The 21,034-nt window shown below is 32.7% G+C and overlaps 3 protein-coding genes across 3 annotated transcripts; 1 reads left to right on the forward strand and 2 right to left on the reverse strand.

The window, feature by feature from the left end:
* The first annotated feature begins 2,838 nt into the window (after positions 1-2,838).
* On the forward strand, positions 2,839-9,451 carry LOC146955932 (putative pectate lyase 12). The gene is made up of 5 exons (XM_085725043.1): positions 2,839-3,148; positions 3,674-4,137; positions 5,538-5,939; positions 6,156-6,402; positions 9,138-9,451. The coding sequence occupies exons 1-5, from the start codon at positions 3,018-3,020 to the stop codon at positions 9,316-9,318; spliced, it is 1,425 nt and encodes a 474-aa protein (XP_085581169.1). The 5' UTR covers positions 2,839-3,017; the 3' UTR covers positions 9,319-9,451.
* A 2,564-nt stretch (positions 9,452-12,015) lies between these two features.
* Positions 12,016-13,832, reverse strand: LOC146955933 (transcription factor MYB27-like). Its single transcript, XM_085748987.1, has 4 exons — positions 13,568-13,832; positions 13,066-13,195; positions 12,481-12,581; positions 12,016-12,419 (listed from the first exon to the last, which is right to left on the reverse strand). Exons 1-4 carry the CDS (start codon positions 13,725-13,727, stop codon positions 12,058-12,060), a joined length of 753 nt encoding a protein of 250 aa, XP_085605113.1. The 5' UTR covers positions 13,728-13,832; the 3' UTR covers positions 12,016-12,057.
* A 1,304-nt stretch (positions 13,833-15,136) lies between these two features.
* LOC146955934 (serine/threonine protein phosphatase 2A 57 kDa regulatory subunit B' beta isoform-like) lies at positions 15,137-21,034 on the reverse strand. Its single transcript, XM_085725076.1, has 2 exons — positions 19,439-21,034; positions 15,137-15,789 (listed from the first exon to the last, which is right to left on the reverse strand). The coding sequence occupies exons 1-2, from the start codon at positions 20,573-20,575 to the stop codon at positions 15,466-15,468; spliced, it is 1,461 nt and encodes a 486-aa protein (XP_085581202.1). The 5' UTR covers positions 20,576-21,034; the 3' UTR covers positions 15,137-15,465.

Genomic DNA, 21,034 nt, shown 5'->3' on the forward strand with positions numbered 1-21,034 from the left:
TATCAAAAGTGCGACATCACCATATCTTCTAACTTTTCCAACATACACTAACTAATTTTGATTGAACGACTAAGACACATGTGACTACATGTACTAGTTCAAATCCCTCAATTCACTTCACACTTTTTATTTACATCTTAAGTAATCGTGTACATTTTTCAACACACCACCCATGTTATGATTGTTCGTCTACTCGCTAAGTGGGTGTGCAGAAGATTGGTTGAAGGCACTTCAAAGCGACACCATCGCTACTTGGGATCAACTGAAGAGGCAATTCCTTGATAGTTTCTTTCAAACAACAAAATACTTGGTGAGGAAGGAAGAGATTACTAGTTTAAAATAGCAAGATTAGGAGACATTATATGATTTTTGAGAAAGGTTCAAACTACTTCTTAAAAGGTGTCTAGGTCACAAATTCAATGAGATGATACAATGCAAACATTTACCACCCGTGCAACAGCTCATACACACATGTTTCTAGATGCATGTGCATGAGGTATAATGAAAATCAAGTTGAATAAAGAAGTGCGAGAACTGATTGAAAACATGTCCTTGAATAAGTATTGCTCGCAAAGCATTGATAAAATTGGTCATATGAAAAGAGGTATATTAAACTTGGATACACACGATGTCTTGTTAACTTTCAACAAACTCCTTAGTATTTTACTTGAAGTCATCTAAAAGAAGTTATAAGCAATGGATTTAGCACAACTTTAATATCTCTCTTCTTGGTAAACTTGTGAGTGATTTGCTTCAGGGGTGCAATAAGCTTTGGGTCAACATCATATTTCACAATGCACCTCCGGCACAGAAATCTCAATCAATCCAATACTGCTCTAGCTAAACCACTTGAAATTTCTCTTTTTAGTATAGTCATTGGACCTTATTTGGACCTTTTTGCGTTAACGTCCCATATGCGCACATAAATGATCTGGCTTTAAAAATTAATGAAGTTTATGCCATTACCCCTCCCAATCCCAACATCCTTCATATTCATCTTCCTCCATCCATCTTGGAAGAAATCATTAACCGCAAACTGCATTTCAACTCCAACACAGTAGATACTTTTATTTGGCCAGAAAAATCCAATGGATTATATATAACCAAAGCTGGTTTTACTTGGATTTTGAAACAATGGGGAGCATAGTTCACTTCCATATCTTAGTCATGGATAAAGCGCCTCCATCTTCTGAAGAAAAAAAATCCTTGTCTGGTTGGCCCAAAACAACTTTGTCCCTTCTTTGTCTCTTATGAACCATCAGAATCTTGCTCCAGATGCTTTCTGTCCTATTTGCTCTTCCTCTGAAGAATTATTTATTCATTACGTTAAAGATTACACAACCTTCATCCTTCTATAGCATGCTTTGGGTTTCATCTTTATTGAGTTTTTCTCTAATCCATATGTTATGAGTTGGCTTAAGAAAGGTCTCATTTCTCATACTACTAATAATTCGTCGCATACGTGATGGTCTTAGAGAAACAAGAATTCTAGCTATTTCTTTAATGCTTTGATCCCAGCTACCATCTTGTCGTGGAAGCATACAACTTGTCTTCCACTCTGACATCTTGCTTCTCGAGCTCCCTGACCTCGAGGCTTGATGATTGATGTGTGTGGTGGAACTTGTCAAATCAAACTTGCAACATTTTTAATGTCAATATCTGTTGTTTAGGTAATCCCACCAGAGTGAAATTTGGAGGCTTACTTCGTCGCATACTCAATGTTGGATATCATATTTTTCAAGATACATTAGAGGCACGTTTGACATCCTCCTTGGTGAGCTTCATGCTATTCATTGTAGGTGGTTATTGCTTAAAGAGATGAACTTTCAAGAAGTTATATACTACACGAATTCCCTCCATTGTGTAGCCTACTGCTTCTTCTACCTTAGAGTTTGTAGTTCACACCTCTCTTCCGACAAGCTTATATGACCTCCTTGTTGCAGACTCTGCAACATCCTGATTTCATAGACTTTAGTCTTTTCTTTTATGTCTTTTCCTTTGTTTCTCTTAGCTATGTAACAAAAAAAAACTATACAGATATCTATCGACATTCCTAATTTTGACTATTAATTATATGGGTCATGCTAAGTAATGCCTTAATGACATTTGTTAAAGATTGAAAAAAGGAAACAATTGATAAGTTTGAGGTCAAATACCATTTGCAGTTTGTTATGTTATATGTTTAATATTAAATTGGTATGTCCTAATTCACGCTCTCAAAACTAGGGTTCACGTGTGTATTTTTCGGTCTTGATTTGATATAAAATTGATTGATTACTTCCTTTATAATATTGTTCATGAAATATTTATCTATAAAATTAGGTTTGAATTAAAAAAAAAGTGTATGTAATCATGTTTGATGTCATAAATACTTTTGTACTTATCGCATCAATGTTAAGTGATTTATAAAACACTTTTTTAATGAAGTTATTGAAAAAAATGAGTAACAACATAAATATTATATGATTTAAATGACGAATTTCTAAAAAAATAATTAAAATAACAAATTTGTAACAATCATACTTCAAAATAACGTCAAAAAAAAAAAACTTCAAAAGGACCACATGAGATTTTTGACCTAAATTTAATGTAAAAAAAAATTGCATTTAAATATTCCAATGTGTAAAATCCAGGATTTTCAATATAAATTTTTCACTTTGAACTTCTTAACAAATGTTTTAGGACATACACCCCTTCAATTGGGATTAATTTAAGTTTAATTAGGAATATGATTATCCCTTTTACAAAAAAGAAAAGTGATTATCCTATGCTTCCGTTCCACACTACACCCCTTCAATTACTAATTCCTCTAATCATGGAGTTTCAAAATATATTAGTAATTAAATAATGACCCTAAGCTAAAATGAGCCAATAACTAACCACTTTGGAGAAAGCAGTCATGGTACACTACCTACTACTTACCCTTCCATTCCACTAGTGGAGAGTGAGTGAGTGAGAGAGTGAGCTCTGCTGCAGTACTAGTAATAGCAGTAGCAAGAGCTTTCCCTTCATCAACAATGTTCCAAACAACCTGCATTTTCCTAATCTCACTACTTTGCTCCTTTTTCAACCATGGAACATCAATGCTTAACCTCACTCTTCCTGGTCAACATCCAGACCCTGAATCTGTTGCCTTAGAAGTTCACAGGTACACAAATGCTTCTCACTACTCACCACAAAACCTACATTGTTCCAAACCCTCATTTTTCTCTCTTCTTACTCCTTTCTCCCCTGTTTCTTTCTTAGCTCTTTGATACCATAGAGAACTAACTTGGCCATTTTTTTTCCTCCCATATCTTTATAATCATTAAGACCCTACATTACTTAAAACAAGTTATGTAAAAGGGTAGATCTGGGTCATAAAAAACATCTTTTTTTTTATTAAAAAAATTTCTTTTTTTTTGGGTCACTCAAAAAAATTTAGTCATTGAAAAAATTTCATTTTTTATAGTCATAACAATTTTTTTTTTGGGTCTTAAACAATGTCATTTTATTTTTTTGGGTCATTAAGAAGTTTCATTCTTTTTTGGATCATATAAAGATTTCATTTTTTGGAGGGTCACTCATAGTGTAGTTTTTTTTTTTTTTTTTGACAAACTTGAATAGTGTAGTTGTTAGTAAATGTAGCTAAAAATTTATCTAATGTTTAAGAAATTCCTATTGTTCTTTGCAGGAAAGTGAATGTTTCAATGTTAAGAAGAGAAATGCTATCAATATCAAACAAAGAGTTTTCAACATCATGTATAACAGGAAACCCAATAGACGATTGTTGGAAATGCGACCCAGATTGGGCCAACAATCGTCAAAGGTTAGCAGATTGTGCTATAGGGTTTGGACAAAATGCCAAAGGAGGAAAAGGTGGCAAATTTTACATTGTCACAGATTCCTCAGACAATGATGCTGTCAATCCAAAACCTGGTACTTTAAGATATGCAGTTATACAAAATGAACCTCTTTGGATTGTGTTTCCAAGCAACATGATGATTAAGTTGTCACAAGAGCTTATTTTTAATAGCTACAAAACCATTGATGGTCGTGGTGCTGATGTTCATATTGTTGGTGGTGGTTGCATCACTCTTCAGTATATAAGTAATGTTATTATACATAACATTCATGTTCATCATTGTCATCCCTCAGGTAAAAAAAATTATTTAGTATACGATTGGTATCACCGGGTGTATCAAAATCACGACGACTCGCCATGATTTTGAACAAGCTACAAAGTGTAACTTTTAAAAAACCACGGTGGATCGCCGTGATTCTGGCTCATACATGATACCAAACATGTATTTAGTTGCTTTATTTTCACTTTTTATTATACATCAATTAAGTAGGAGCAATATACTAATTTTTTGTTTCTCTTTTTGTTTGTTTGCACTTCTTTTGATGTGTATTGTAATTGTAATGCACGCTTTTTCTCTCAAATGTCATTGTCGCGGGGTAACCTAAAAAAAAGTTAATTAATTGTGGGTTACATTTTTTAGAAAGCATCTCTTTACTTTTAAAAACTACATAAACTTTAGACTAAAGACCTATTCTAATTTGTAGTATGTTGCTCTATTGATTTTAGTTCTAATAGTTATTTTTAGTCCTTCTACCATATAAGTATGTGATTTTAATTTTTCAATACATTTTAAACATTTTTGTCTATTGATTTTAATTTATTTCATTTATTGATTTTTTTTCACATATTGATTTTTTTTTAACTTTATTTAGTCAAAATTTACTAATGAAAAAAAAGTTATATCAGTCTTAAAATAAATTTCAATTTTTTCCCCTACACTTTTGAAATCATATCATACTTTATTTACTAAAAATAAAAATGAAATGATATGTTTTTGTTGACTAAAATATAAAAGGGTCTTGGATGGAAAGAGATTGTATTTGTTGACAAGACTAAACGAAACTTAAGGGGCCCCCTAAAAGAGGCCATGACCCAAATTAGAGGAAGTGTAATTAAGACAAAAACATATACTTTATTTTTTAAAATGCATCTTAATCTTAATAATTTACATTTAGCATTAGAGAAATACTTGGTTGATTGAAATTCCAAATAATAAATATTTGGACACACCTATAAAATTATACATCATTTAGTTAGTTTAAAAATATGCATCATTAATATTTTATTTCTTTTTTCTACTTTTATTCTTTCATGTGTGTCTAAATGTTGTTTTCAAATCTTTTGACTATGCCAAGACCTTCTCTTAGCATTTATTATTCTACCATTGCACATGTGAACAATCTGACTTTTTTTCTCATTCTCTCATCTGACAGAATTTGTTAAGAGACAATGACAATACTAATATTTTCATTCTTTAAAAAAAAACACTACTCAATATTAGTTCAAGTGGTAAATAATGTACATCACAATTTTTTCAAATGTTACAAAATTGTACATAAACAAAACAAAAGTAGAAAACTTCAGATTTTTTATAGTTAAACAGAACAAAAGCCATCCAAAGTTAATATTTTCTGTGTGAACAAATAAGGATTTCATATTTTTTGTATACTAACAAAATTTGTAATGCTTGAAGGTAACACTAACGTGCGTTCGAGTCCAGAACACTATGGATTTAGAACAGAATCAGACGGAGATGGAATCTCAATATTCGGGTCAAAAGACATATGGATAGACCATTGCACACTCTCACGTTGCAAAGACGGTTTAATAGACGTCGTTATGGGTTCATCAGCAATAACAATCTCCAACAACCATTTCTCACACCATAACGAGGTTATGTTACTAGGCCACAGTGACCACTACAAACCAGACTCAGGAATGCAAGTAACAATAGCATTCAACCATTTTGGTCAACAATTAGTTCAGAGAATGCCACGTTGCAGACTCGGATACATCCACGTGGTGAACAACGATTTTACGAGATGGGAGATGTATGCTATTGGTGGAAGCGGGGGACCAACTATTTTTAGTCAAGGTATTATAGATTTTGTGCATATTTGATATCACGATGACTTTGTTGTCATAATAATGACTTTGTCATAATGTCACAATCGCGATGATACCTTGATTTTCAAAATCTAGCTCGTGATTCTGACATATCTACTGATACCAAAGATAACTAACATTGTTGCAAAACAAAAGAGGATAACTAACCTAACTAACTATTAACTAACTTTATCTCTGATGCAAGGTAACCGGTATACGGCTCCTGAGGATGTTGACGCGAAGCAAGTGACGAAGAGGTTGGATTCTGGTGACAGCGAATGGACTTCGTGGAATTGGAAATCTGAAGGTGATGTTATGGCGAATGGAGCTTTTTTTGTTGATTCAGGTGATAAGGGTGAACGTAGTTTTCAGAAGGCTTATAGTGTTGATCCTAAAGCTGCTGATAGGATTTCTAGTCTTACAATGGCTGCTGGTGTTCTTGGTGTTGCTAGGTACTTTACTTTCCCTTTTGCTTTTCCTTCTTTTCTAAGCATCCTTTATTACTAGTTGATTGAATGCTTTATTGCTAGGCTCAGTCTAAGGTGGGAGAGCTTGATAGGTCTCCCACCGTGAGCAAGTTTAATGTATGGTTAGATTGTGAGGTTCCACAAATATTATGAAGCACCACCAACACCTTATACATTCCCTCTCTCTTCCTGCTGCTGAGTTCCTTTCCTGTTTCTGTTTCCTGTGTTTTCTTCTACCATTCCCCAACTACTTTATCCCAGTCCCACTTTCTTTGATTTATCTTTCAACCTTCTCAGTTTCTTCTCAAAATCCATTCCCCAATCTGAACTTTTCATTCCTCTCTTTCATCAATTTTAAGAACTATAATCCCAATTTGAAGTTCAAATTTTTCTTCCCATAGACTTAAATCACTCATTTCGGAAATTTTCTCTATATAACCCATCTGGTTTCGTAATTCACTTCAAAAGTTTTTAAATTGCAGGGAAACAAATTCAATTTTCTAATTTTCACAATTGGGTTTCTGAGCATTTTGTTGAAAAAAGGGGTAATATTATGAAGTTTGTTTTGATTCTCTAAAAATGTATTCTTTAATATGATTTGAAGAATATCAAGGTTCTTCAACTCTGAATATAAGTGTCACTCAAGTCCACTCAATAGAAAATTCAAGCTTAAAAAAATGGCTTAATCTGTTTCAGAAAATGTAACTTATACGTTCAATGAATTATGTTTTAAATGATGATTTGTTAACTCTTGGCTTCTAGGTACACTCCTTTGTTGCCAAGACGAATTCTGAATGATTCTTCATAGTCTATAAATTAGTTTCAAGCTTTTAGGTTTCATCATATGATATAAAATTAGAAAGAATAGATTTTTATTTCTGGGATTTAAGTCCACATAAAAAAAAAAAAAAAACTCTTTTCAAGAGCAATCTAAAATTCTGGATTTTACCAAGTTCATATAAGATATGGGTGGTGGTGGAGTAGTTGTAGAAGAACGCAGGAAAGGATCAGGAAGGAGAAGAGAGAGAAAGGGATGTGTAAGATGTGGGTGGTGCATCATAAAATTTGTGGAACATTATAATCTAACCGTACATCAAACTCACCCACGGTGGGAGACCTATCAGGCTCTCCCACCCTAGACAGCGCCTTATTGCTAAACCAAGTTTTTAGTGTTCATTTGGATTCGAGATGAGTTTGACAAATTTGCGTATTTGTAATTTTGTAAAAGCTACACTTTGAAGATTTTCGTCAACCCTAATGTGGTTCCATACACACACTTAATTTCTTAATATTTATTTTGAGTTTAGTCTCTTAATTTTTAAAATGTCAATTAGGTTTCTTATTTTATTTTGAGTCTCGTTTATTTTTTAACTTTAAAAAAAATTCAGAAAGATCTTTTATCTTTTATTTTAATAAAATGGTTTTCATTTTGTAAAAGTTATAATAATGTACTTATTTTTTTGTTTTGAAATGATTTTTTATTTCACAAGACTTATTCCAACGCAATTCTAAACTTATTTTTAAGCATTAATAATCATATTGAATAAAAAAAAATTAGAACAAGAGATTTAATTAAAACTTATTAACAATTAAAAAAATCAATAAAAATAAAGGATAAAAATGGATTTTAGTCTATCTATTCATTATTGGGTTAATTATGTTTTTGGTCCCTACAAAATTACAACCTTGTAAGTTTAGTCCTTACTTAATTTTAATAGCATTTTTAATCCCTACAAAAAAAAATTTACTTATAATTTTAGTCCCTGCTAAAATAAATTTTGTTTAATTATCCTTAAACTCTTAAATTTTTTAACGATTCTTTTTATACAAGTTTAGAACACTATGAACGGTTCATTTACTAAAATCTATAATTTTTTAACATGAAATAAATTAAATATGAATTTTTTAAAACGACAAAAGTTTAAGATATAAGTCACAAAAATATGGACGTAGAAATCAAATTTTTGCGATATTTTTTTCCGAGGACCTTTTAATAACGTTCTTAACACGCCTCTAAAAAATTGTTGAAAAACTTAAGAGTTTAAGCATAAATTAAACAAATTTTGATTGAGTAAGGACTAATATTGAGTACAGAAATTTTTTGTAGGGATTAAAAATGCTATTAAAATTAAGTAAGGACTAAACTTACAAGGTCGCCATTTTGTAGGGACCAAAAACATAATTAACCCTTCATTATTTACTGAATCAATATGAATCTCACTCAAAACTAATCTTCAAAGATCCTACTTGATTGCTTCTGATACTTTTAGCCTTTTACTTTTGTTACTTTTGTCGTTTTATAACTGTATGGGGTTGTACAAAATAAACAGTAAATTACTGTTCTCTCCTAGAAGACTTGCTAGCTTTTCTAATAAATAAATATTTTTTCTGAAAACAAACACATTTTATTTTGTTTTAGATTTTGGTACAAATAATATCAAAGGATTTGAATTAAAAAAATAAAGTCCAAAATTTGTTTTGTAAGATTTTTTTTGAAGGTAAATTAGTCCATCTAAATTGGCACGGAAAAATCAAACCTGAGACCTCAAAGAAGAGCACATTCTCAGGTTTCAAGCCAATACCACTGAACTAACCCAAGTGGGTTTGTATTTAAAAGAATTTATTTTCTTGATGATAAAATATAGAACTATAATACTTTTTTTTGACAAAAGAGGACTATAGTACTTGACTAAATATAAAATGTGTTGATGAATGAGCAGGGACAATAATCTAGGAATGTGGACAAGAGCACCAAACGGTGGTGGTGATTATAGTATGTCATATTCTGGAGAAGAAGAGTACACAGATGACATGTCAAAGAGTACAATGTTGTTGACCCATTCTCTTGTAACCCTTTTTGTTGGACTCTTATGTTTGTTGTCCCTAACCATAGATCTTTAACAGCAAAACAACAATTGAGCATCTTCAATTTTATTGGTGCTAGCTGTTTATGATTGACTCTTATTGAAATTGAATTAAAAAGAGACTGACTGCTCCTTAAGACAAGGGCAATGTTAAGGTTTTTTCTTCTTTTCCTCCATTGTTATTTTTTAGTAGTATCTTCATTTTTTCCTTGTTTTTCTTTTTGATTTGATGTTTCTTTCATGATTTTGTGAATATTTGCCGCACAATTTCAAAAGATAAAATTGTTATTTTTAAAATTCATGTGAGTGGTCAATTATATATCTATTTGGAATGAATGAGCAAAATAAGAATATGTAAGATCGTTAGTGACTTACTATTAAATTAATCTTGTAATGTTTTGAACGAAGATATGATATCAATTTTTTTCGTGGTCATAGTCTTAACATTTTTTTGCCAGTGATGTTTCCTTTGACTTCCCCAAAGTATAAGTATATTTATACATCTTCTACTACATCAACTATATCGAAAGGAATTATGTATTAGGGAACCTAATAATTTGTTTATTATTTTTTTGTAATTGTTTTTTTTTTTTTTAAAATGGCAAACAATATATTGAAAAACTATTCAACGTACAAGATTTACACGAAATTGTCAAAAGCATAAAGGATTGAGAACCACTAAAGAATAAGTCTCTTGGCTTCTTCTTTAGAATCATATTCATATTTTTGATAATTTTGTGGTGAGGTCTTCTTCAGAATCATCAACAACCCTGCTCTGTGTGGATGGTTGTAGCTCTAACGAAGACATCAATCATCAATTTTTACTATGTGATTTCTTTGGAACAATTTTGTCTTTTGTCTCGCAATGGATATATAGGTTACGACACGGTAAACCTGACTCATGGTTGAATTTTCAAGCTTAAGGAGTGCTCTTTGTTTCAATTGTTCGAGTACCATGTGCTTGGAGACTTAATTCTTTGGTAATATAATTTCATTTTTACTCCAAGAGAACAACCAGATATAAAACAAGATAAGCTTAAACACCAAAAAATAATGATGCTTAAGCCCCATAAACACCCAAGGACACCACTTATTTACGGTCATGTAAAACCAAATTCTTTAGTAGTAAGCCAACTCGATGATAAAAACCTCACTATTTCTCGCAACCCACATGAGGAGAAAATAAATTATCATACCGAACTCAACCCATACCTTCTCTTATCTCAATATATTTATTTTTTCAATCCCTTTTCACTACAAGATGGCTATCAAATATTGGCCAGCAATTACTGTATATATTTTAATTCATCAAGGATTTGAAATGATAAAAAGATATAACAACTTCATACCAATGATCCTATATTTATATTGAACAATTTATATTTTTTTTGGCAAGGATTATATTAAAAATGTTTGTAATTAATTGTGTAATGTTGGCCTACCTGAGTTATTAACATTATTCCCCTTAATTTTGGATTGGATTAGATAGGGATGAAGATGATGTAATTGTTGTCGGGTAGGTTTATATTCTCAAAGTTTGTCAATTTATGTTAATTTATTAGAAATAAGACAAAAGATTATTGATCATCTTTGTCTTGAAAAACATGTGACGCCAACTTGAGGCCGTTTCCATGCATGTATCTTAGTTCTAGACTTGTTTGTATCTATTCTATTTTCTATTATATTTTGATGAACATATAGTCTTCTTGTCCTTTTGACCCACACTGTAGCCGATGTAGTATTGGTGTATTTTAATGCATACTCTTCTTTTTATTACTTATAAAATTTATAAAGATAGAATAGTAATCGTACCCCAAGAAAAGTGGAAATAGACAACCATGATCTCTTTTGATTTGTTTTAAAATATGCAAATGTTAATTGTTAGTATATTGTTAGAGGGACAGGAAAATGTTAATGTGCAAGAATTGTACTTTAAACCTTCTCCTTAAACTCCTTCAATGTCTCAACACCACATTTGAGGGTTGTTCCTTTGATTTGTACTTGGTTGATTCTTAGATTCGATGGTTGTTTCTTTGATTTGTACTACACTTGACTGTCCTATTTATCAGCATGCATGCTTATGACGTGGTGTTAGATTGAAACATTTAAATGATGATGCTTAGTAAGACTTGAGTTATGTAAGGTTGGTTGGAATTTTGAACTGTTACTAGGATCTCTTGCTGGGTCTTGGCTCTGCAGTACTTGATATTGGTTTTTTGAGATCTATCATTGACTTTGTTTTATACTAGTTCACAACTAAATTGTACCCTTGGTTTCTGCCATACCATATGCCCTGATTTAATACATTTTTTGGTTTAACAAAAATGATATTGTCCTTGAAAATTCAAAATTTTATGGGATTTTTTTTATAGAATTTTTAAAATAAAATGAAAGGCTGACATGATTTTTTAGAAACTTTTTTGGTCCAAAGTGGTAAAGTTCAAAGCAGGTTAGCGTTTGGATAGTCCATTTTAACATCTTTACACATTGGACATTTACACATTGGACATTTATATCGACAAAATATCTTTACACATTGGACATCTTTTTTGGTTGAATAATCCAATTTTAATCAGAGAGTCAACAATCACCACCAATTGGATGGATGCTTGCAAACAGGGTCCATATATTCAATAGGAACCTCTAACGACCCTCATATCTTTTACATTCATTTATTTATCTTGTTATTCCAGAAAAACAAATTACCTCAATTCACTTGGAATAATGCAACATTTATTTTATTTATCAACATTTTGAAGACATAGCTTATCTTAATTCACAAGTCCCATAGAAAACCTGAATAATCCCAAGTATCATATTCTTGTTGGGGATTATATTCATACATTGATCCATTTATTCTATTAAAATCTTGTCCTATTTCATTTTCCTTGTCACCATATCCATTTTGCAATTCTTCTATCCAATCTGATATTCTACTTTCATGATAAGGTGAGTTTCTCATTCCCCAATCTGATAAGGGAGAACTATCTACAGAGCTTTCCTTTGTCTCAACCTCACTGTTGGAAATCACATCAATGCTTTTGTTGTTGGAATCATGTGCTAGGTTTTCTACTTCATACATGAACTCACCTGAGAATAAAAAAAAAAAATGTAAGTGTATGTGAATTAAAAAAGAAAAATATGTGCAATATTTTCACAAGCAATTATGTATATGATATTAATAGCACAAATAGGTCACCTTCTTGTTGAACTTGTACTCTCTTTTGTAAATGAGTTCTCCAATAATTCTTGATTTCATTGTCTGTTCTTCCTGGAAGCCTACGAGCAATCTTGGACCACCTATTTTCATTGTTATTGTTACAAATTTAACAAATAAATTTTTTTTTTGACAAAAAATAATTAAAGGTTATATAATCTATAACAATCTATACTAGGAGCACATAGCATTGTAAACACAAAGTATATATTTCATTATGTTACACATATTTAATATTTAATTTATATGCACCGTCAATATTCTTTGAAAAAATATAAATATACACGGTTAATGTAACTTTTTTTCGCATGCATCGAATCATATCTCATTATATTCCTTTGTAATATTAGTTCTTACAATATCTTAGTATTATTTACGTGATGAGATATAATTAGATGTATCTATAATTTTCTCTTTTTTACATTGACAATGCATACTGATTAAATTCAACTATATACTATATTATATTTTTTCAACTTCATAGGCTTAGACATTTTATGGTTACTAGTTACTACTAACATGGGAAGAAACTCACTTTTTTTTTTTGACAAGAGGGAAGAAACTCACTTGTTACCCCATTGCTGCTGAAGATGAACAATAAGTCTCTCCTCTTCAACATTAAAAGGGCCATGTTTGAGATTTGGACGAAGATAGTTCAACCACCTTAGCCTACAGCTTTTACCACTTCTCCTAAGTCCTGCACAAGAGCAAACAAATGTTACCATATTTTTCATCATATGCATGCACAAAATATAAATTATCAATATGATCTATTTTAAATTGCGTTTTGTAACCGCAATTGCACTCGCAACATAAATGATTTTAAATTCTCTACAATTTCATCATTATCACTATATAATTGTAACTAAGATTTTAAATAAAGATCCGCGATCTAGGTCACAACACAATGGTTATTAATGTTGCCGAAACCACAATGCAACTGCTATTGAGGCCGTATTGATCGCATTGGACCGCGATTATTTGGAATATCAAAGATTGCAATGCAACCACAAATGCTATTTTCTCTCTATAATATCATCATAATTAAACAAGATTCATACATACATACCAGCTACTTTAGCAAGGGAATCCCATCTTCGTTCCCCAAGACGGGTCACAAAGCTTATCAATTGTTCATCTTCCTCTTGAAGCCAAGTCCCCTTACGCAAATTTTCTCCTTGCATGGCTGCTTGATATTTATATTTATATTTATATGTTTTCACATTCATGAATAGGGCTTATAGGTCACATACATATATATATACACTCAAAAAGTGTAGGAGATGACAATTGATAAATCATAAGATAAGTGGAAAAAGTGTAAAGGAGAGTGTGACCAGAAACTCTCACAAGATAACATTGCTGAATTTATGTGGGAACTCCACCAACTATTGGCTTATCAATAATTAATTAATTAATTAATTAAGATTGTCATTATATATACAAGGTATCAAACTATCTAATCAATTAGGTCATTTTTTCTCTCTTAAGATTTTTTTTTCTTTCAAGTTTAGATATCTTTCTCTCTAAGATTAGATACACTTGTATGATAAGTAATTTTGGCATCAGCATTCATGGCATTTAGTGAAGAGATAATACTTAAATTGTTAGATATAGTAGCTTATATATTGTTATGGATGAAATTTTTTGTCATTGTGTAGTTTATGAACCAAGATATGGATGCTTATCATATCATATTATTTAAAAATTAAAACGTGAAAAAGGAAAAGAAATAGTTGAATTAGTAATTACGCTCTCCGGTCACATTTATAAGGAAAAACAATATTTAATGTACCCAATCAATATATTAGTCCAATACATTAGTTATTCAATGAAGTTAAAAAGTTATTTTTTACTTATAAATATGTCTGAAAAGAGTATATAAACCGAGTAAATACATGTTTGAAGAGAGAAGGATAAAGGAAAGAGATGTGGTTTTTGGTGGTAGAGTAAACGAACATCTATATATCCATCAATATCTAATCCATAGCTTTTCTTAAGATTTGGATACAATTGAAAGATTTGAAGCTTCGACTGCTAGTGGGCATAAATTGATGTTGTCGTTGAAGTTATATAACACATTTCTCAAGTGGCAGTGAATTAACGCAATTAATTAGAAGTTCTAAAGAATTTTGAAAGTTTGTATAATCATATCTTAATGCTACCTTAAAATAGATTAGTTGTGTTAATCATGCGAGAATTGATCCCAAGTATATCATCATATTTTTCTTGTGATGCATTGATTAGTATTTTCTATTTCTATTTTATATTCGCTATCTACCTGTCCAACTTGGTTATTCCAGTGGTTGATTTATTTATTTAGTGTTTGGTATAACCAAACATAATAGCAAAAGACAAAAGCAACCTACTTTACTGGAAGAAGCTTGAACAAGATAACATTCAAGTTTATCGAATCTTTGAGCATCAAAGAAGCTTAAAGTTCTAGTGAAAGAAGAAGCTTAAAAGTGTATAAAAATAAAATTGGTGACATGGATAGACCTTAATACACCTAAAACCATAGCAATGAGCTCTATTCACTACTAGTTAATTGCAATTGCTTAGTACATGGCCAATTTGCAACATTTTTACTAAAAAGTTTGGCTACATAATGCCTTCAACATAATTCATGAGCTAAAAATCAAACAAATCAAAAGATGTCTTTTTGTATTTATCTTTGCTAAAAGGGACAAATACAAGAAAGTACTTCACAGACATTGCTAATAACATCAATAAGTTACTATTAAAAAAAAAAACACTTCGATAAGTTACATTGATAACTGCTTTCTTCAAAATGCTAACCATCCAACTGATATAATAAGGAGATGGAAGAGGAGAAAAGAATTAGGCTGAAAAAAGGAAAAAGAAACCAATAAATAATGGTACTAAAATGAAAAAGAGGAGCATATTCATCATCCTCCACCTATTTAATTCACACTTCCAGAGCTAAGACAGTAAAACTAGCAAAGATTAATCTGTGACCATATCCGCAACCCCATTCTGTGCAGCCGCTTCTGCCAGCCTCTTCCAGTTCAATTCTCGCTTCTCAGCCTCTTCTTTGGCTTTTGCCTGCTTCTCTGCATAATTCCTCTGGCACTCTTCAAATAATTCAGCATCCATTTCTATAAACATTTTGCGAACATTCACAGTCAGCCCATGAACTGCCTGGTTCCAGTGACTCTCGATATTTCTCTCAAATGCTTCAAATATTATTGGTAATATCACAGTCCTGTTTTGAGCAATTAAGCCCACAATATGCTCATTATTCCATAAAAAGAGGGCTCGCTCTGCAACCTGCATGTCAAATTTGCCAAAGCAAAGACTTATGAGGGAACATTTAAACCATGATGACAGAGAATAGGTAATAAAGCAAATAAAGTTCAGTTCCAAACTGATCATGATTCTAAAAAACATAAATTAAAGGGCTTGAGGATTAAAACAAAGCATAGGTAAATCACAGAATTTATTCAAACATTTTTAACAAAAGCTTATAAGCTATAAAAGTCTTCAATCCTATACCGACAAAGACCTCATTCTTAGACTTATTATGGGGGTCAACTAAGGGTTTGTGGAAGGAGTTTGGGTGATGATGAACATGTAGGGAGATCATGCATGAGTTTTGATCCGTTGATGAGCTTCTCTTGTTTGCTCAGGATTTTAAACTTTTAAGGTTTCTCTGTTTATTTTTCTTCTTTTTAGGTGTAGGAGGAATATATAGCCAATCAAGCAAACTAAAAACTTAAGTGTAAACTTGAGTAGCGTTCATACTAATAGAAAGGGCTATATTGCTGCATTGTTGCATAATATTTTCCAGGAAAAAAAATCTATATTAACAGCTGCTAAAGAGAAATAAAAGCAATACATTATGTGTCTGGATATGAAAACAGCTGCATTGATACATCAGCCTAATGATTTCAATGAAAAAGGAATAGAGCAATTGTTCAAGAGAATGAATCAATGCACCATGTTACAGATTTTGAACAGAACAATAACAACAATTGCCTTTTCTCACTAGGTAGGGTCAGCTATGGTCCTATGGAGATCAAAAGATGCATAACACCTTAATGATTTGACCTAGAGTTTTTAGAGGTCATCTTCTACCTCTAACCTAACTAATGAACTGGCAATCACACTCGCCTAACTTGGGCTTCTACAAGTCTTCTACAAACATGATCAAATCACATGAGGTGAGATTCATTCTATCAATTTATTCCACAATAGGTTGAAACTCAAACTTTCTAATGCATTTATTTCTAATCTTGTCTTCTACTAATGCAGCCCAACAATTTCAGATGGGACTCAACTTCCTGCAAAATATATCATTCCGCCTCTAGTTTGTTTACAGTTTTACAATATGTTACTTCGCCTAATGCAGATCATCAGTAGCATAATCCACAGTAGTTGCAGTTACTAGTGGTATACAAACATAAGAAAGATATTTTGTTGATCAAGTGACTGAGAACAAGAGCATTCCCAAAGTGTGCACAGGGTTTTATCATTCAATAGCATGCACCACACACAATAAAAAGAAACACTGGCCTGATAGATATTAAGTTCAAATCCAGAGAAAGAAACATAAAAAGCAATAAATTCACGAGGGCGACTCTCTAGATACTGAAATAATTGCAAAATTATTTCATAATTTAAAATTCCAATCTATTGGAATTGAAAATGTAACATTACTTTCTTGTTTGGAAGTAAATGATAGAGCCAAAAAGGATTAATCAATGGGTGCGAAATTACTTAGATCAAGAGAAATCCAGCAAAAAACAACTTAAAAAAAATCTTGATCTGAAAAGTACTCAAGCACTTGGAGTACCAAACTACTACGTACTCACTCTACAAAGCATCGCATACTACTCGACGTGGAACTTAAGACAATCAATCATACCCAAGTCCTTACCATTGCACCAGCCTGAAGAGCCAATGTCCCAACAACTAAATTATAACACGCTTAACTCGTACTTTACAGTCAGCCCCTCAGCAGGTAGCCTTTCTTGAGACAATGGCAACTAGCATTGATACCATCTGATAAGCACCAAAACACTGGAGGAACACTCCGTTAAAAGCTAGTTGTCAAGGGGGAAGAACGAAGTCACTATCATATACTCAAGCCCCTATAAGTACACCAGTCTTGCACGTCACTTAAAGGATGCATATAAAAACAGCTATATCGATGGATGGGGTGCGGAAAGTTACCATTCATAACCACTAACTTCGCTGTATAAGGAAGAAGGTGAAAATTTCATTGAGAGATAAAGAATATTGGATCTCTCTGAATAGAATGTGATATATCAATAGTCATTGGATTTTAATATATTAGAGGCAAGATTACAACACAGGATTTCAAAAGGTTGGAAGTTATATGTTTGGTTTGAGTAATCATCCCACATAGTGTTCTATCAAAAACCATGTCTTTCTCCAACTCATTAGTGATTTGCCTCCCCTTCATATCTGATCTACTCTCCTTACTACAACATCCACAAGTCTTTTCTCTACATAGTTTCTACCATCTTTTTTGCCATAGCCTATAGGTGCTACCGTCATAAGTGAGCAACATTCTTTAAAAATGTTTAATGGGACGATCTTAGAGAGAAGTATCTTAAATACCGCAGGGAGTTAACGAGAACCAATTATGTCCAATAATGCAGGGAGTTTATGAGAACCAATTATGTCGACTTGAAACATTCCTTATTTCTCTTTCATTGAGAGAAAAACACAGGTCATCCACGTTGATAATGGAACGAGGAAGCTGATGACAGCTTCCCAGAGGACAACATCAGTGTTTCTTACGTCTTCTCAAGCTGTTTGTTTTTAGATCAAAAACAAAGGTCATGGGACAGGCATGTCACGGCATAGTCAAAAAAGAATGAAGAAAATACTATGAAAGAAACCTACAACTCTGAGATTTCTAACACGAACATCTCAATTTGAGTTATTAAACAGAAAATTATAATTACAAAACCAAACATAAGCTGGTAACCATATAATTTTTATGTCAAGGTCTTCACAATTTCAAATAGATACAAATCATCATCATACTTAAAATTCCATAATTGACGCAAAAGCCTTTTCTTACTAGATGAAGTTGCCGAGTCAGCTAAATGGATAAAATCGTAATGGCCTTATCTATAATGAATTAAGTCAAGAAATAGATCATTAAATTTAATTCCCTCTAAAGATTTGACCCGACTTTTCTTGGTCTCCTTCTATATCTAATTATTGGACTAGTAACCATTTGATTTAACTCCTTCCTGAATACCCAAACCCCCCTAAGAGGAGATTCTGTCATCTTTTCTATAATGGAAGCTATAAGTTTATAACTAATAAGTAAACCAACAGCCCGCAATTGAAATGTAGTTCTGGTTGATTTTGCAACTTTAGTACTCAGTTTTAAAGCAGAAGATGAACAATAATGAATTAAAAAAACCATGTACATGCAAAAAAGCATGTGCATGGGTCTAATACATTTCCACTTTTGTGTGTGAAAGGCAACAAAAAAATTAATTCAACAGGAATTTATAGCATCTCACTTCAATAGGTAATGACATGTATCAAAGTTTTCTTTTACCCTTTTTCCCCATCAAATGGTACATCACTAATAGATGCATGACATAAACAGCAACTAATCACTACAATTGTACGCAACATAAAGGAAAAGGAAAACAGAAACAATTAAAGTGAATTAATTAGGCATGTGAAACTAATACCATCCTCATTTGATATTATTACTAAAAGTAAACATCCACAATTAAGTAGAAGGATGGCAAGTTAAAAAAAAGACCTAGATTAGGAGTACAATTTATGGTAACATTGAAAGTAACAGTTCAACAAACAACATTGCAAATTCATACATAACCCAAAAAATGAAAGAAAGTGAATCACAAATCAACAGGTCCCAACTATCATCACTATAAAAGGCAAAAAAACAAAATCCACAAACCTGAAAGGAACTATTGAGGCAGCGGGAAATCTGTTTGAAAAGTTGAACCATGCAGCGTTGAAATTCAGCATTCTGTGTAGCCTCCAACACTTCCTCAAGTTCTCCAAGAAAGAGAATTTCCTTCTGACAATTAGTAACAGGCCAATACTTCAACAAACCCCGAATAACCGTATCAGCGAGCTTAAAATCCTTTTCCACAAACTGAGTTATGCAGTAAGACAACTGTTGGTGGTACATAACAACCGATTTCGGCTTATGCAAAGGCAAAAGAGCCCTAACAAGAAACAACTTATGCTCCTCTTTCATAGGCAAAGCAAACCCATTAATAATACTACCCAAAATCTCCAAAAGCTCCCCAATACCACAGTGTCTCTCAGTCTCATATATAAACCGATAAAAAATATTGTTAATTGCTTTTCTAATAAACGGTCTATGAACCATGAATTTTCCATATATACGATGCAGAATAGTTTTCAAATACTCGCGCTCGCGAGGATCCTCAGAATCGAATAAATCAAGCAACTTTAACACAAAGGAATGATCAATGTACCGTTTTGCAACCTTTGTATCAGTATCAGATGAAACCACATATCTAAGCAAAAGCTCATAAACCAGTTGCAAGTGTGGCCATGCTGGCTCCAAACAAGGCTCCTCCTCTTCAGGATCAGTCGGCTCAGTCCCGGTGTTCTCATGCGACGCAGGCGGTAAGCACCGGAAAATGTTGATAGATATCATCCTAATCATCTCTTCTTGACAATTCTCCGAAATTTTCCCCGAACCCGATTGAATAAACTCAACAAGTTCCATCAAAGCTTGACGCTTGATCTCTTTCTCCCTAACGCTCTTCAGCGTATCGGTGAAATCAAGCGAGAAACAACATACATGAAGCTTCCTGAGAAAGATATTTTGTCTCTCGGAAACCGGAACATCGCGGAATAAAGGAACAGGTTCCATTGTACCGGAAGATGGAGTCAAAGGCATCACGACGGTGGAATTAGCAGCGGAGGCACCGCCGCGTGAAGCATGGTTGACGATAACCGGAGCTGCTGAATTGCGGTTGTTACCGGACGGCGGTGGATCGGTGGAATCCGATTTGGAAGGCTTTTTATGCCCTCCTTTCATCATTTTCTTGAACATTTTGTCTTCTCGTTACGAAACCCTAACCCTAGAATCTGATTCAGAATAAGTGATTAATTCTTGAAGTAAGTGATTATCTGAGTTGCATGGGGAAAAGCGATTCATCGAACGAAGCTAATCCATGAATGATTTTATCCGATTTTTGAATCGAATTGAAACGGATCTGAATGAGAAGAACGAAAGCTTGAAGAAGAAGAAGAAGGTTAAGGAGAATGGTGAAGGAGAGTGATGATTGGTGAATTGAGTAAGGTAGGGGTCATGATAAGGAATTCATCGTCGGAGAAAAATCGATCGCCGGAAAGAATGGAGGAAATAAGATCGGTCGGAGAAGTTTTCCGGCGAGGAAGAAAAGAGAGAGTGAAAAGTGATTAAGGTAAGAGATTAGGGATATGTGTATAAGGGAAGAGAGTGATTATAGATTACAGTAATCGCCTTTTAGAGAAAACCTTGTTGTGTATT

Source organism: Medicago sativa, chromosome 1 (assembly GCF_051527215.1).
Source record: "Medicago sativa cultivar Bolivia chromosome 1, Bolivia_mono, whole genome shotgun sequence".
Classification (NCBI taxonomy): Eukaryota; Viridiplantae; Streptophyta; class Magnoliopsida; order Fabales; family Fabaceae; genus Medicago; species Medicago sativa.

Coding starts and splice junctions, on each gene's coding strand:
- LOC146955932 (XM_085725043.1), top strand. CDS start 3,018: ATGTTCCAAACAACCTGCATTTTCCTAATCTCACTACTTTGCTCCTTT. Junction 5,940..6,155: donor ACCAACTATTTTTAGTCAAG/GTATTATAGATT, acceptor CTCTGATGCAAG/GTAACCGGTATACGGCTCCT. Junction 6,403..9,137: donor GGTGTTCTTGGTGTTGCTAG/GTACTTTACTTT, acceptor ATGAATGAGCAG/GGACAATAATCTAGGAATGT.
- LOC146955933 (XM_085748987.1), bottom strand. CDS start 13,727: ATGAATGTGAAAACATATAAATATAAATATAAATATCAAGCAGCCATG. Junction 12,582..13,065: donor CAGCAGCAATGGGGTAACAA/GTGAGTTTCTTC, acceptor CAATGAAAATAG/GTGGTCCAAGATTGCTCGTA. Junction 12,420..12,480: donor AGTACAAGTTCAACAAGAAG/GTGACCTATTTG, acceptor ATTGCACATATT/TTTCTTTTTTAATTCACATA.
- LOC146955934 (XM_085725076.1), bottom strand. CDS start 20,575: ATGTTCAAGAAAATGATGAAAGGAGGGCATAAAAAGCCTTCCAAATCG. Junction 15,790..19,438: donor GCCTCAATAGTTCCTTTCAG/GTTTGTGGATTT, acceptor TTTGACATGCAG/GTTGCAGAGCGAGCCCTCTT.